The sequence below is a fragment of the Dama dama genome, chromosome 21 (genome assembly GCF_033118175.1).
Source record: "Dama dama isolate Ldn47 chromosome 21, ASM3311817v1, whole genome shotgun sequence".
Lineage (NCBI taxonomy): Eukaryota > Metazoa > Chordata > Mammalia > Artiodactyla > Cervidae > Dama > Dama dama.
The window spans coordinates 8,857,502-8,873,478 of record NC_083701.1 but is presented as its reverse complement, the minus strand read 5'-3'; the positions used below and the strand labels follow the sequence as shown (position 1 = coordinate 8,873,478).

The following is a 15,977-nucleotide window of genomic DNA, read 5'->3' as shown; positions in this document are numbered from 1 at the left end:
TTGTGAAACAGTCAAGCGTGTGTTTGGAGCAGCCTGAAGGGTGTTGCTGGGTGTATTTTGTCGGTGGCCCCACAGCCAAATCCTGGGGGACCGGCGTTTGTGGGAAGCGTCAGCGGTGCAGAGCAAGCTGGCTTTGGCTTGTACCCAGCGGGTGCCTGAAGGGTCCCAAAGAAATGCGTTTGCATCCTCGGGGCCACCTGTGGAGGATCCCGGCTGATTCCATCCCCCGCTGGCAGCTCCCGCCTGGGTCAAGGGGGCGGGGAGCTCATCCGGTGGGGCTGACTTCGTGTGTCGCCACCTTGTGGCCGCCTGTCCACATTACAGCTCTACTGTGCTAGAAGGCTATCCTCTCTATTCCACAGCATGGATACTGTGGGCCTGCAGTCGCTCAGTGGAGTCTGCCTCTTTGCGACCCTGTGGACTGTAGCTCTGCCAGACTCCTCTGTCCTTGGAATCCTCCAGGCAGGAATACTGGAGTGGGTAGCCATTCCCTTCTGCAGAGGTCTAATGTGACACCAACCAGGAACAAATCTAGGGGAAGGTGGGCCTCTGATGGAGGGTCAGTAATTTTTTCAGCCAACAATTGATAAGAGCAGGGCCCAGATATGGTATAATTCATTTAACCCTCAATACGTGTCTGCAGCTTCCCGGGTGGCTCAGATGGTAAAGAATCTCTCTGCCCTGCGGGAGACCTGGGTTCCATCCCTGGGTCTGGAAGATCCCTTGGAGAAGGGAATGGCAACCCACTCCAGTACTCTTGCCTGGAGAGTCCCATGGACAGCAGACCCTGGCGGTCCATAGCCTGTAGGGTCACAAAGGGTCGGACATGACTGAGCGACTATCACTTTCACTCTCACTCACATGTTTACACGGGTGCGACTCCAACACTCCAACGTTGTTTGGTCTCTAAGTCTTGTCCGACTCTTTGTGACCCCATGGTCACATAGAGCCTGTAGCCTGCCAGGTTCCTCTGTCCATGGAATCTCCCAGCCAAGAATCTGGAGTGGGTGACCATTTCCTCCACAAGGGGATCTTCCTGATCCAGGGATCAAACCCAAGTTTCTTGCATCTCCTGAATTGGCAGGCAGATTCTTTACCACTAGCACCACCTGGGAAGCCCCATCCCAACTTTGTTCATAAGGAAATACGCACAGAGAGGTTAAGCAACTTGCTCACGCTCACACACCTAATGCGTAGGACCCCAGGCAGGCTGACTCCCGAGCACCTGTGTTAATCTCTGCACCGCCCTGCCTCCGAGAGCTGCCATCAGGTCACCACAAACTTGTCAAGAGCCTGGGGAGGTGTCACTGAAGAGAATAAGGAGCCCCAAATCTGGAGAGGGAAGGAAGTCTTGGCCTGAACCTCACCTCTGCCCTCAACTGCCTGCAGCCATTTGCCAGCCCTGCAGGGCTCTTGAGAAAGTCAAGACCACCCCTAGGGAGGAGGTGTGCAAACTGTAAAGTGCTATACCAACTGGGAAGTCGTACTATTTACACCAACTTTCCATCCTGTAGTCCTGTGATTGGATTGCTGGAATTACTCTAAAAACTGGGAGATTTGTGCCCACTCTGGATTATACTTGGACCCATACATGGATGTGCCCATCTCCTTGGGAAGGCGGGACACTAACTCTGCCCGCATCAGGCTAGTTCATTCAGCAAATGCTCAGTGCACTGAGCGGACATGTGTCCTCTCCAGCCTCCCAAGATGCATTTATCCTAGACCTCACACCCGCTCTGACGGCTCCTGCAGTGGTGCCCATTGGATACATGAGGTTCAGAGCGCGGGTGACTGGCGTCAGGCCCACAGCAGGGAGAAGGCACAGTTGCGTCTGAGGAGAGGTTAGCTCTCTGTGTCCTGAGCCTCTGGGTACCTGGTCAGGGTGGACACTAACCCCGGAGGTGTCTTTTAAGATTCAAAGCGTCTCTCGCGTGGAGACTTTGAGAGGCTGCACCAAGACACGGCCCTTACAGAAAAACGACAGACACACCTGAACGATAAAATAGCTCTCTTTTATTCATTTTGATTTGGATCATTGGAAATATTCAACAATAAATTAAAAATAAAAAATAGAGCAGAGGCTGTGGAAGGCAGACTCTTGCCAACTTCATTCAAAAAAGCATCCAGATGAACACTCAGCTGCAAAACACGGGAGCCAGGCAAGGAGGGGTGGACGAAGAAAGTTGACTTTAAAACATCACCAACCAACCCACCAACAGGACTGCAAAGAGCAGAATAGTGCTCAGGGAACTTTGGCTTTGACACAAACTGGGTTAAGGGCTAGTGCGATGGTGCACCACGTCCATGCTACCGGGGCCCAGTGGGGGCTCCTGACACAGACCCAGATTAAAGCTGGTGTCTGGACCAGGATCTTGGGCGGGTGGGCGACGATGGCAGATCAGAAGCTGAGCAACAAGGTCAAGTTCAATATAAGTGCAGGTCTCTGATGGGTTAGGAAACGGGATGATGGAAACGGGAGGCTGGAGGCAGGCTTGGAGGAAATGCATTGCTTTGGGTAAGGACAGACTGTGAGGTGCCACCTTGCCTGGCAGCTGCTCCTCACCCTCTTCTGTGCAGAGGTGTCCCGTACCCCCCACAGCTCCCCCGGGGGCGGGGGGGGCTCCAAACACATTAGCCCAGACCCCACAAGAGGATGACCAGCCAATGGCCTGTGGCCAGCCCTGCCACAGACCAGATGTCCCTGATTCACGCAGTGACAGCCCCCGCCTCTTTGGAGGGGCCAGAACAGTTGCCGGTCCTGACGGCACGTGGCCGGAGCCCAGTCACCTCTGGCTTCCCTGCAGAAAGCACTTCCGACCACAACCACGTGAGGGAGGGCGAGCTGTTTTCAGTTTTCAGTTTTTTTTCTTTGGGTTCAGGCTGCCTTCAAGAAAACAGTTAAAGCAGACATCACAGTTCTCAGCATTCGCTGTGATTCTATTCCACCTTGGACCCAGAGGCCCAGTTTGCATCGAGGTAGGTTTGGCCTCTCGCTGGCCCTTCTGGCCACAGCCGAGCCTGGGGGCTCTCCTCTGAACCTGCTCCCCCACCCTACCCACCATAGGAATCACCTGCCCACCCCTTGTTGCCTGGCTTCTCCCTTTTATGTCCTATTTCCTTAGATCTGGCTTCTCCCACTAAGCCCAGCCCAGGTGGTTTTCTGGACAATACCTGATGGAGCTGGGGTTTCCAAACGCATCCGCTCAAGAACTTTCTTCTCTACCCCAGATCACTACCCTCCCGCCCTCCTTTCTTCCCCTTCCCGTGGGTGAGGCCAGAGGCTCCAGGGGATATGGCTGCAGGCGTAGGTTTTGCTCCAGCACCAGAGAGCACTGGTTTCCCTGGGGAGCCAGAAGGCTGGGGTGTTGCTGACGTCTTTCTCCCTCATTAGCCTGGCCTGTTTAGCTTCAGGCTCAGCACTGACCGCAGCAGCAGGAATGCCTCTAACCCTTCCTGGGGCTAGTCTCCAAGGAGCTCTGTCTGTGGGATGGGCAGAGCCTGGGCTGGTATGCTGGGCCACAGGGAGAGCCTCCCCTTGTGGGTGCTTCTCATCCTCCGGCTGATGGCCAAACCCCCGTGGAAACACTATTGTCCAGGTCTCGGCCACCGTTAACCCTGGGTATGGGCCTCCCTGGTTTAAGGCAATGGTGTGTTAATCCTGGCCACAGTGGCTGGCTGGATTTGCTTAGGTGGCCGTTGGTAAGTCCAGGAGACAGCCACAAAGCCATATCTGCCCCAGCTGTGGGAAAAACGTGATGATGCTATCTCCTCCACTGGAAGGAGGGCGTGGGAAGGCAGAGGTCACAGCTTGCCTCGGGCCCCATGGCAGCCTGAGAACAAAGCCGGGTGGTGAGAGGCCTGTAGTCAGAAACTCACACCGACTACGGAGGGGCTGGGGAAGCCCACCTCTAGGTGGTCTAATGGGGAGCCAATAACATCCTTTTTCAGCTCGAAATCTATTTCACAGCTGGTTCACTTGTACGGTCACTTCCCTTCTCTGGCCTTGCTTTGCTCTCCTGCAGAAGGGGACCCGAGGGCTGCAAGGCATGTCACAGTGAACAGCCTGGTGGCCGGAGACACGGGACGGAGACCAGACGGCCACGAGTCAGCCAACCCACACCCACTGGCAGAGCTCCCCTCCTCAAGGACTGCCGTGACCTCTAGCCTCTGAGGATTTATGCTGGGAATCGTGACCTCACAGCAATTGACAAGCGTTTGTCAGTCAAGAGGGTCTTCGGTTTTGGAGGATTTTAATGCTGGAACAGTTTTTTTGTTTGCTTGCTTTTTTTTTTTTTTTTGAAGACTTTCTGGATTCTGAATCTTTGAGAATCAAAGAAAAACTGGACCCTCTCCCCAGGCAAACACTAAGGGGAAGAACCAGCAGGGTGTGTGACTTCTAGGGACACTTGCGAATGACCGATAGCCGCTGTGGACCCTCCCCGTTGGCAGAGGGAGACTCAGAGGCGGAGGGCAGGGCTTGCCAGAGGGCTGCAGGGTGCGGTGGGGTGGGACCACTGGCCTCTGAGAGTAGCATCCTTCATCCTCCTCCAGGCCACGGTCACACCTTCTCAAGGCACCTGTGGCCCTTCAGGGAATGCCCTGGACAGCAAGAGATTTTTTTTTTATTAAATGTCAGTGCGTGCGTGCTAAGTCGCTTCAGTCGTGGCCGACTCTTTGCAACCCTATGGACTGTAGCCCGCCAGGCTCCTCTGTCCATGGGATTCTCTAGGCAAGAAGACTGGAGTGGGTTGCCATTTCCTTCTCCAGGGGAATCTTCCCAACCCAGGGATCAAACCTGCATCTCTTAGGTCACCTTCATTTGCAGGCAGGTTCTTTACCACAAGCGCTGCGTGGGACTTTGAGTCTATTTCCACCCAGCCCCAAGACAGTACCACTTGGTTTAGAGATTCTTAGCCCGAGACTGAATCTAAGCCCACAGTGAGGAAGAAGAAAGTGGGGCTGGAAGAGAAGGAGATACATAGCATCCGGTAAGCCTACCAACCCGACACTCCAGGGTCTGCCCACCAGCAAGCCCTCAAGCCCTCAACAGCCCAGTACCCCACGTCTGAAGATTTCTACAAATCTGGCTTTGAGCGCCTACACCCCAGCTGCCTGCCAAAGCGAGCACACCCGAGTCACAAAGTGCAGATGATGTCAGTTGAATTTAAAAGACAAAACAATAAATAATCAGGAAGGCTGACGAGGAAGAAAGAGCAGCTGGGACGTGAAGGATGAGGTATGACTTCTCCCCTCTGATGGTCACGTTCCTAGGATGTCCTCACACAGGTGGCCAGGGGGGATCTGACCCTGGTGGCAACTGCTGGCTGGTGCCCTCCACCCCCACTCCACCGTGAAGCTCTGGAAGGTTTCAGGCACCAAATCCAATAGTCTATGAAATTAAGAATATATGGTTCATGGCTGAGGGGCCTCTGGATGGAGCCTAGTTCCAACTGAGCTTTCTTGCAGCTCAGACACTGGCTCCGGAAACTAGAACACTGTCCCCAGCTACAGACCAAGGGGAGCGCACTGCTGGGGTCCCCTTCCGCAAGTTGGGGCTTTTGCCACATTTCAGTCAAGGCATGCGTTTCTCCCCCCAGTACCAAGGCACGTGGAAGCACTTAGACCCGCGCTCAGCCCTCATGATAACCACAGAGGTCAATTACTGGAGGAGACGTCAGCTTGGGAAGAAGACATCTCCCGGGCATTTAGAGTCGCTGAAGACTTTCAGGGCGGGGACCCCTCCTGGCCATGGTTCAGTGATCTTTGGGCAGAAAGGGGAGGTGGGGGTGGCTGTCCTGGAGGTCATCACCCAGAAACTTCCCAGCGAGAATCAGAGTGTTGGCCCCGGACCCCTCGGGGGCGTAGCCTCTGTGCTTCCCCCCGGGAGACCATTCTCTCCTCTAGAACATGGGAATCCTCAGATGGGATCTCTCCAGAGTCTCCCCGCCTCCCCCAGCCCGGAACAGCAGCGAGGAGGGGGTTCTCCCCTCCCGAGACTGGTTCTGAGACTTGCTCTGCAGCCCTGGCTGGGGTCGGCGACCTTGCTGAGTAGATGCTGCCAAATGTTGGGGTGCGAGAGGCTGCGAGGGGCACCTGGGCACACCCCCGAGGCTGGCCCTCGAAGTTCCTGGAGAAGAACGGCTCCGGTGGGAAGCCGGGGCTGGATGCGGAGTCACACGTGGTGCACCTGTCCTCAACCCTTCGCAGCGTCATCTCCCCTTGAAGATCCGGATTTTGTTGATGGATGCCAAGGTGGCCGTCACGTTGGACTCGAAGTCCCCATCGTGTACCCCGGTCTTCCGAAAAGCCCCCGCCGACGGGTTGTTCTCCCAGTAGTGGTGCCAGTTCCCTTTGCTGTCCGCCCCGAAGCCGTACAAGTCCACCTGCCGAGGGCAGAGCAAAGGTGAGAACCGGTCAGGGGGGGACACAGCCTCCAGGAGCCTGGAACTCCCGGGAGCTTGGTGTAGCAAAGGCAAGTTGGGCAAAAGTCAAGTCCAAGGCCAGAAGGCATAATGAAAGCCTATTGCTTGTCTGTGCCTGCTGGGTCCACCTCTGGGGAGGTACAACCTCTTCTCCAAGGACTGAAGAGCAGAACTTCGAAGGCGAGCAGTCCACCCCAGGCCCCAGTTCTGCCGCCTGCTGGGATACCCTGTGAGTGCCAAACCATTCCTTTGAGCCTCACTTTCCTCATCTGGGAAATGGGGCCAAGAGTGACGACCATGGCGAGGTGGGTGTGATCCTCCAAGAAAAGGTACTGACCCTTTTCTTCCCCTAGGCTAATATTCATCTGGTCCAGGGGCCCTCACTGTCTGGTGTGGGGGGCGCAGGCTTCTTACGTGCGACAAGCATTTACTGAGCCTTTATCTGTGTCGAGTGTGCATTAAACCCGTCAGAGTTCAGGGGGATGCTGGAGAAATTAGGGATGAGGGAGTTAGGTCTCAGCCCTCGGAGCTTCTTATTTTTTTTTTTTTTTATCAATATATAAACATATCTTTTTATCAACATGCCCTTGCCAGGATGAGTACGGTTTTACTTAGACAAAAATATATATTTTTGGTCACATGATTCCAGGATATTTTCTCTTTCTCTAGCTTCTATGACCATATCACCATTTAGCAAATTTAAACTGGGGTAAAAGACAAAACGTGTGAGAAAGTTTTACTTGTACATTATGCAACTTAAATACTAACTTTTCTTTTCTCGAAACTCTCCATAAAAGTATTTTTAATTAATGTGCTTCTTGGAGAAACAAGTGTTAACACAAAATAATATATTTCATGATCAAATAAGGTAGGAAGTTTAATAGACGGTTATTTGTTTGCTTTTATTCTGTTCAGAGATCGGCAAACTTATCCTGTAAAGGGTCAAATGTTAAGCACTTTTTCACATCCTGTCTTTTAGAAACAAGTCACAGTCCTGCCCATATTCAAAAGGAGGTGACGACAAAAAGGTGTGAGTAACAGTCCCCTTGAGCCGCTAACTTACGACAGCCAGAGACTGAGCCCGCAAGAGGGGCTGACGCGGGGCTTCCCCCCGCCTCCCCGCACCGAGGAGGGCGAGGAGACGGGAGGGGGCAGAGAGCTGGTCCCACAAGGTGACCTTTGAACTGGGTCTTGGAAAATGAGTAGAAGATGACCAGGAAGGGTCTGACATGCTAAGTCGCTTCAGTCATGTCCGACTCTTTGTGACCCTATGGATCCTAGCCCACCAGGCTTCTTTGTCCATAGGACTCTCCAGGCAAGAATCCTGGAGTGGGTTGCCATGCCCTCCTCCAGGGAATCTTCCCAACCCGGGGATCGGAACCCACGTCTCTTACATCTCCTTCATTGGCAGGTGGGTTCTTTACCACTAGCATCACCTGGGAAGCCCGGGGGACTGGGGAAGAGGCTTTCAGGGAGAGGACGTGTGGGATGCAGAGTCCGGGGGTCGGCCATGCGGGATGCAGCGTGGCAGACATAGCCCAGGGGTGGGGGCCCGCCGGACCAGGACACAGCTCTGTGCTGACTGCAGCCTTTTCAGGAAATGCCAGCACAGACACGGCCACCCAGGGCGGAGGGAAGGGCACTCTGAGGCAGAAGCCCACGGGTTCTGTGACCAGCAGACTGCAGGGGGCGTCAACAGGCAGATACGGTTTATGGTAGGGACACCCGGGTTTCTGGCTGAAGGATGGGGGGAGATGGTGGCAGAACACATGAGTTAGAGACGGTGGGTGGACTTTGCTACCCCCTCAACTCCTATCTTCGATTCTCAGCTATGAGCCTGCTGGGGCAGGGGGCAAGGATGGACCGCAGGTGACAAGAAGGGACATCGGAGGGTCCTGCCTGAACCAGGGCCAGGGAGGAAGTTGGGGGGGGGGGGACTGTGGTCTCCCTCCTGTTTCACTGCCCACAGGCAGTGAGCACCCCAGATCACCAACGGTAACATGGGCACAGCCTGGCAGATGGTGAGGCGAGTCCACGATGGGGAAAGGCACTCTCGGCAAGATCACTTGGTGATCAGTGGAACCCCTGGGTGTCTGGGGGAGCCCCTGGGTCCCTGGTCCCCACTGCCAGCAGTTCTGGTGGAAGTGGGCTGGGCTGTGGCCTGGGGGCTGGAATTTAGCTGCACAGATGATTCTAAGGAGCAAACGAGATGGAAACTGAGGCCCCAGACAGCTCCCCCATTACAATCTGCTCCCTTATTCTGCCCCCAGGTCTGAGCTTCTACCTGCTGGGCCTGGCCCTGGCCGGAGCAGCTCCCACACCAGGAGAACACGGCTCTTTCCTGGAAGGTGCTGTGGAGGAGGCACTGCAAGCCCCACCATGGAGACAGGACCTGAGCTCCCAGAAGAGGCCTGGGGGTGGGGATGGAGGTCCTGACCGCAGGCGCCCTCACCGCCCCCTGGAGAACACGAGGCAGCAGGGGGACGGGGACGGGGTGTGTCCTACCTCATCACAGACGTGCAGTGAGAAGATAACCGAGAGGATGCCGGTGGATGGGTACCGCCCATGGCCCTGCAGCCAGCTGTCGAAGACGTACTTGATGAAGGCTGGGTGGTAAATCAGGATCTGCGGAGGGAAGGATGCGGCCCAGGGTGAGGGGGCTGGGGGAGGACCCCAGGCACGTGTCAGGTGCCGCATGCTCTTGGGTCCACAGGGGACACAGCAGTGCCCGGAGCTCATATCCCTACATGGGGGGTTGGGGTGGGGTACGATCTAGTGGAAAATATGGACCCTAACCTAAATCATGAAATGCCGGGCTGGATGAAGTGCAAGCTGGAATCAAGATTGCAGGGGAAAATGTCAATAACCTCAGATATGCAGAAGACACCACCCTTAGGGCAGAAAGCAAAGAAGAACTAAAGAGACTCTTGATGAAGGTGAAAGAAGAGAGTGAAAAAGTTTGGCTTAAAACTCAACATTCAAAAAACCAAGATCATGGCATCTGGTCCCATCACTTCATGGCAAATAGAGGGGGAAACAATGGAAACAATGACAGACTTTATTTTTTGGGGCTCCAAAGTCACTGCAGACAGTGAACGCAGGCATGAAATTAAAAGACGCTTGCTTCTTGGAAGAAAAGCTATGACAAACCTAGACCACATTTTATAAAGCAGAGACATTACTTTGCCAACAAAGGTCTGTATAGTCAAAGCTATGTTTTTTCCAGTAGTCATGTACAGACATAAGAGTTGGACCATAAAGAAAACTGAGCGCCAAAGAATTGATGCTTTTGAACTCGAACTGTGTTGGAGAAGACTCCTGAGAGTCCCTTGGACTGCAAAGAGATCAAACCAGTCAATCCTAGAGGAAATCAGTCCTGAATATTCATTGGAAGGACTGATGCTGAAGCTGAAGCTCCAATATTTTGGCCACCTGATGCAAAGAACCGACTCCTTGGAAAAGACCCTGATGCTGGGAAAGACTGAAGGCAGGAGGAGAAGGGGACGTCAGAGGATGAGATGGTGGGATGGCATCACCAACTCAATGGACATGAGTTTGAGTAAACTCCGGGAGTTGGTGATGGACAGGGAGGCCTGGTGTGCTGTGATTCATGGGGTTGCAAAGAGTCAGACATGACTGAGTGACTGAGCTGAACTGAACTGAACCTGAATCACGGATACACAGAGGATGCTGGAAAAGAATGATGAGACCACAGAGAGAAAGAAAGCACAGAAAGGTGAGGAAGCGCTGGGGTGAGAAGGTGGCATCTGAACAACAGTCAAGGAGGCCAGGAGCAGGACATGAGCCTGCAGGAGAAGGATCCAAGGGAATAGCATGGGCTGCGGACAAGGACACTCCTGTCACACTGCAGGAAGACACCGGCCTGACATGGGCCTGAATGACCTTCAGTCCTGAAAATGACCTCACATGCCAGCTGTCCCTCTCCTTGTGTCATAGGTGGGGAAATCGAGGCTCAGCGACACTAAGGAACATGCTCAACATCACACAGCCGCCCCCGGGAGGACATCCGCACACAGCATCAGTGAACAAGCTGTGTGTCTCTGGGCAAGTTACCTGGCCTCTCTGAACCTGATCTCTTCATCTCCACGCAACACTTCACTTCCACCATCCCTCTGTCCACGTCTTAGCCAACCCCACACCAGGGCCTACTGGAGAACGTGGCGATACAGAGACACGGGAGGCGAGGACTGGCTTTGAGATGCTCACACCGTACGGGCAGTGGTTCTCAAACAGTGTCAGCATCCTTGGGGGGCTTGTAAAAACCCAGAGCTTCTGATTCAGCAGATCTGGGGCGGCCCGAGGATCTGCACTGGTGACAGGGGCTGGTCCAGGGTCCGGGCTTAGTGAAACTCTCCAGGGTTCATCTCTCCACTCTCGAAGTGGGGGCCCACCCCCTGCTGCCAATGCTGGGGGCCCAGGGGGCTCTCTGCAGCCAGATGCTGGCCGAGTGGGGAGATGGCTCTCTCTGTCATCAGGCGGAGACTTCAAAGCGAGGCTGAGCGCAGAGGGCAAGGCACCTGCGCCTTGACTCACCTTATTCTTTTTCACTTTGATCTTGGCGGGGACAGGAACGTAGGTACTGCAGGAGGACAAGGCAGGTGGTTAGTATGGGGAGGGGTGGGCTGCCTGGGCACAGGCTGGGGAGGGGAGGGCTGCAGAGGCAGGTGGACTACCAGGAGAAGCACTCATTCACCAAGGGGCGCCACCTCCTGCAGTAGCCCATTGTGGACACCAGAGGGCGATCGTGGCTACTTAGAGGGCCTTGTGCAGAGGAAGCACTGATGCTGAAGCTGAAACTGAAACTCCAATACTTTGGCCACCTCATGCGAAGAGTTGACTCATTTGAAAAGACCCTGATGCTGGGAGGGATTGGGGGCAGGAGGAGAAGAGGGTGACAGAGGATGAGATGGCTGGATGGCATCACCGACTCGATGGGCATGAGTTTGAGTAAACTCCAGGAGTTTGTGATGGACAGGGAGGCCTGGCATGCTGCGATTCATGGGGTCGCAAAGAGTCGGACACGACTGAGCGACTGAACTGAACTGTGTAGAGGCCGAAGCTGAGCCCTGGTGACCTAGCGCCTCCTCTGTCCAAGCCCGCTTCTCTCACTGCCCTGCACCCCAAATCCCTCGGGTTTCCTAAGCAGGCCTCGGACAAGGAGGCTCTCGGCCATCTGGGCACTATGCCCCGTTCCTTTCAGGCAGGAATGGGACGAGGTGTGAGCCTGGCTCTGTGTGGAGGCCAAGCCTCTGGGTCTCCCTGGAGGACGGGGGTCACGAGAAGGACTAGTGTGAACTCAGCGAGAGGCGTGCCAAGAGGCCGGAACAAATCAGATGTGAACTGACTCCTCGATGCTCCAGGCAGGACCGGTGACTCACACCAGAGCCGATAGGCTCCTCACCCGGTCTCCCTAGCCGCCCCCCAGCCCAGCTGGAACAGTTTTGACAGTGTGAGAGGCAGGCGGGTGCGCAGGAGAGCTGTCATAATCGGGGAACAGCACAGAGGTGAGAAAATTCAGCACGCAGAACCAACACCGCCAGGCTCTCTCCAGCAGGGTCCGCCTCCTGGGGGACTCGCAGGGCGTTTGGGGAAGCAAGGGCAGCCCACTCCAGTCCTCTTGCCTGGAGAATCCCACGGACAGAGGAGCCTGGTGGGCTACAGTCCACAGGGATGCAAAGAGTCGGACACGACTGAGCGACTGACACTCTCATTTTTCACTTTGGGGAAGCAAACCGGGGAGGTCTGTTGGGCTGTGGTGTGGGGGCGATGGGAGGAGGGGCACCAGGAAGAGCCAGGGGCAGCCTGGGGGCGGGGCTGTGCCGAATAGGATGCGGCTTGGGGAGGCGAGCGGCGCTAGCAGAACAGCATGAGCGTGGCTGCAGTGGGTGGAACAGCGTGGCAGGGGGCTCAGAGGCCCTCACTCAGCAAGGAGGAGCAGTGAGCCCCCCGGCAGTGACCACCGCCCCCCACGCAGACGCCCCAGGGGGCCTTACTGGGAGATGGTGCCCGTGGTGGTGGCACTGATCACCCACTCCAGGTCGACGGTCTTGAAGGGGACCAGCACCATGCTGACGTTCTCTGCCAGCTCCCTGAAGCTCTCGGGGTACACGAGGTGGTGGGTGGTCTTCCTCCCGACGTCGGCCTCAAACCCTGCAGTGGGGGCCTTGTTCATCCTGCGGGGAGGGAGAGACGACAGGCATCACGTCAGCACCTAAGCTGACTTGGAGGGTCAGCTTTAGCTCAGAGAGGCTGTGCTGTGTCCTCCCCCCCTTCGCTGGGCCCCAACTTCCTCATCTGTAAAACGGGCACAGTGAGGGCAAGGTCAGCCAGTGTTCGCTACTTTTTTCTCATTTATGATTTCCGATGAGCCTAAACATCCCCACCACCAGCAGCTGCCTCTGTCCCGGTGCAGGTGATGTACCTCGTCGACCTTTAACGAAAACTGGTATGTGTCAAGAATTCATCCCAGAACACGAGAGCTACCCAGTGGCGGCCTTGAACTCAGGGCCTGTCGACCTAAACCTGACTCTTTCCCCCTCATCACAGACGTTCCAACTGGACGCCAGTACACTGAGACTCCCCGAGACCAGGTGAGTGGTCTAAAGACATAACGTCAGAGTCCACAGAAATGGGGGCAGTTCTAGAAGGCGCCTGGGGATGGCTGCCTGAGTTTCTCACACTGGGCACTGGAGCCCTGGATCGGGTGCCTGGTGTAGGGGTGACGAGAAACCCAGGAGAGACGTGGGCATCTTCATTTTACTTGGAGACAGGGAAACCTATTTTGCATTAGAAGCATGAGTTATATTATGGCCTAGATGGCCAAGCAGGGGCGGACTGTAAAGATGAAACAAGAGTCTCAAGTTAGTCTTGTCTCCCAGTCAGGCCACTCCAGGCCGAGTTCCCAGCCCACTGGGTGCTTCTCTGCACGGTGTCCTCTCTGGGTTCAGAGAGGCCTTGCTGATCCATCCCCATCCGGCAATGCACACGGGGAAACTGAGGCCCTGGGGAAGTCTGGGCTCCCCGACTGGAGTCCTGACCTCCTGACCCCGAGCCATGACGCCCTTTGCAGCTCCAGGGGCCCAGGTGGAGGCGGCAGGGTGGGCTAGGGGGCGAGGGGCCTCACTCACCTGAGCACAAAGTCGTGACTGTCTATCTGAGGCCCGTACCAGGACTCCCTCAGGTTGCCCGAGTTGCCCACGACGGCGCAGCGCCGGCAGCCCACCGAGCCCTTCTCCAGCAGGGGGTCCACATCCCCGGGCACCACCTGGAACAGCTCCTTGATGGTGTCGTTCAGGTTATTCGGCTGCTTCTCCCGCTGGAGCCTCTGGGGGCAGAGGACGCGGGACGCAAGTCAGCCGGGCTGGGCCACCGCTGGTCCTGGCGGCTGCAGCCTGAGCCCCTCGAGGCTGGTGACCTGGCTCCTCCCGAGGCGCCTGGAGACACAGCTCCACCTCCCCCACAGCATCCACTCGGGGAGACAGGAAGGCCAGAGATCATTCATCCAGTCTACATATGCTTCCTGAGCACCTGCTGTCCTTGGTGGGTAAAGAATCTGCCTGCGATGCAGCAGACCCAGGTTCGATCCCTGGGTCAGGACGATCCCCTGGAGAAGGGAATGGCCACAAACTCCAGTGGTCTTGCCTGGAGAATCCCAAGGACAGAGGCTATAGTCCATAGAGTCACAAAGAGTTGGATATGACTGAGTGACTGACACTTTCACTTTCATGAACGAGGTACAGCTCTGGCCTCTTGAGCCCAGGCAGTATGAGTGAGGCGCATGGAAGGAAGGTCGGGTGACCCTCCACACCCGCCTCCCCTTCCCGTCCTACCCCTCCGCAACCTCAGCCCAGGACCTCTGGGCTCTGTCCAGACCTGAGAATCAGCGCTTCGCCAGATGCATCAAGCAGTCCATCCTCTGCTTAACAAATTATTTTCACGTCCACACCCAAGGTCAACTACCCTGGGGACTGCCTGACCCCCAGGCGCAGGCAAACACTGGGTTTATCCTGAGGGCAACCAGCCACCTGGTTGGCCCAGGGTTAAGGAGTTTCCCTGACTTCCCAGGTAGCTCAGTGGTAAACAATCCGTCTGCCAATGCAGGAGACATGGGTTAGACCCCTGACCCAGGAAGATTCCCTGGAGGAGGACATGGCCACCCACTCCAGTGGTCTTGCCTGGAGAATCCCAGGGACAGAGGAGCCTGGCAGGCTGCCATCCGTGAGGTCAGACACAGCTGAGCGCTAGCACTGGAAGCAGGACTCTCAGTGATGAAAGTGGGGCAACTGGGCTGCCTTACTGAGGCCCCCTCTGCCTGCCCATGTCTGCCCACCGCCTCTGGGGGCCACACTGCACAGTGACCACACGCTGACACAGACCACCCCCCACTCAGAGTGAAACCTGGAGAGATCTCCTAAGAAGCATCGCATCGCCCATGTCACCAGGCCACAGAGCTGTCAATTCACAGGTGGGCAAGGAAGGAGGGTGTGAGCCTGCTGAGCGCGTGTCCCGAATCCAAAGGGGGATTTGAAGCCAGGCTTTTATAAGGCCCACCTCAACGCCTCTCCCCAACACCACCCCTGTCTCAGAGCCCTGGAACCTTGGAAAGCCTCCTGAGAGAGAGAAAGAGAGAAACCTCCTGAACCCTGCAGAAAGCCCAGTCCCTGGGGCTGGATGGGGGAGGTGGCCGTGGGGTGAGTCCCACCTGTCTCACCAGCCCCAAGGACAGGGGAAGGGCTGCGGGAGAGAAAGGTGAGGTTAGCTGTTGCTCTGGCCACTGTCTAGGAGATCAGTGACTGGGGGATTGTATGGGGAGGTCCCCGGGCGCCTGGTCCCCACCTGGCCTGGGAAGAGTCAGCATCCACAACAGGAGGCGCAGCGGGAGACCCGGATGGTCCCGTGGGTAAAGCCACGTAGCATCTCCTCCAGCCTAAGACACGGCTCGTGCCTAGGGAGCCGCGGGCAGTGACGTCAGGGCCCCAGGCACACCCTCGCTGTAAACGTCACACAGGATGGTAATCACGAGAAGAACAGGGAGACTAACAAATGTTGGTGAGGACCTGGAGGACCTGGAGCCCTCGTGCCTTGCTGGTGGGAACGTAAAATGGTGCAGCCATGGTGGCAAACTGCTTGGCGGTCTCTCAGTGGTTCCATCGCTAAGTATTGAAAAGAACTGATCAGGGGCCTCCCTGGTGATTCAGGGCTTAGGACTCGGCGCTTGCACTGCTGAGGGTCCAGGTTCAATCCCTGGTCAGGGAATTCAAGGTCCCACAAGCCATGACCAAGAAAACAGAGAAAGAAACCTGAAATCAGGGTCCTGAACAAGTTCACTTGTGTTCAGAGCAGCATTGCTCACAACAGACAAAAGGTGGAAATAACCTAAGGGTCCATCAACAGACGAATGAATAAACAAAATGTGAAACATCCCTCAGTTATAAAAAAAAAAGGGACATTTCGATATATAATACCAAAGGATGAATTTGTAGGCCACTGTCCATGGGGTCGCAGAGTTGGACACAACTGAGCTACTTCACTTTA

The 15,977-nt window shown here is 55.8% G+C and overlaps 1 protein-coding gene across 5 annotated transcripts in view; it reads right to left on the bottom strand.

Moving 5' to 3' along the window:
* Nucleotides 1–1,993: 1,993 nt before the first annotated feature.
* The window catches only part of ST3GAL1 (ST3 beta-galactoside alpha-2,3-sialyltransferase 1), an 89,852-nt gene continuing 75,868 nt past the window's right edge, over nucleotides 1,994–15,977 (bottom strand). For all 5 annotated transcript variants that reach the window (XM_061123146.1, XM_061123147.1, XM_061123148.1 and 2 more), the window contains 5 exons: nucleotides 13,571–13,767; nucleotides 12,437–12,616; nucleotides 10,977–11,022; nucleotides 8,928–9,047; nucleotides 1,994–6,383 (listed from right to left, as the gene is read on the bottom strand). In XM_061123146.1, the coding sequence (XP_060979129.1) occupies nucleotides 6,210–6,383; nucleotides 8,928–9,047; nucleotides 10,977–11,022; nucleotides 12,437–12,616; nucleotides 13,571–13,767 (717 nt within the window). In that variant the 3' untranslated portion in view covers nucleotides 1,994–6,209. The remainder of the gene's footprint in view (nucleotides 6,384–8,927; nucleotides 9,048–10,976; nucleotides 11,023–12,436; nucleotides 12,617–13,570; nucleotides 13,768–15,977) is intronic.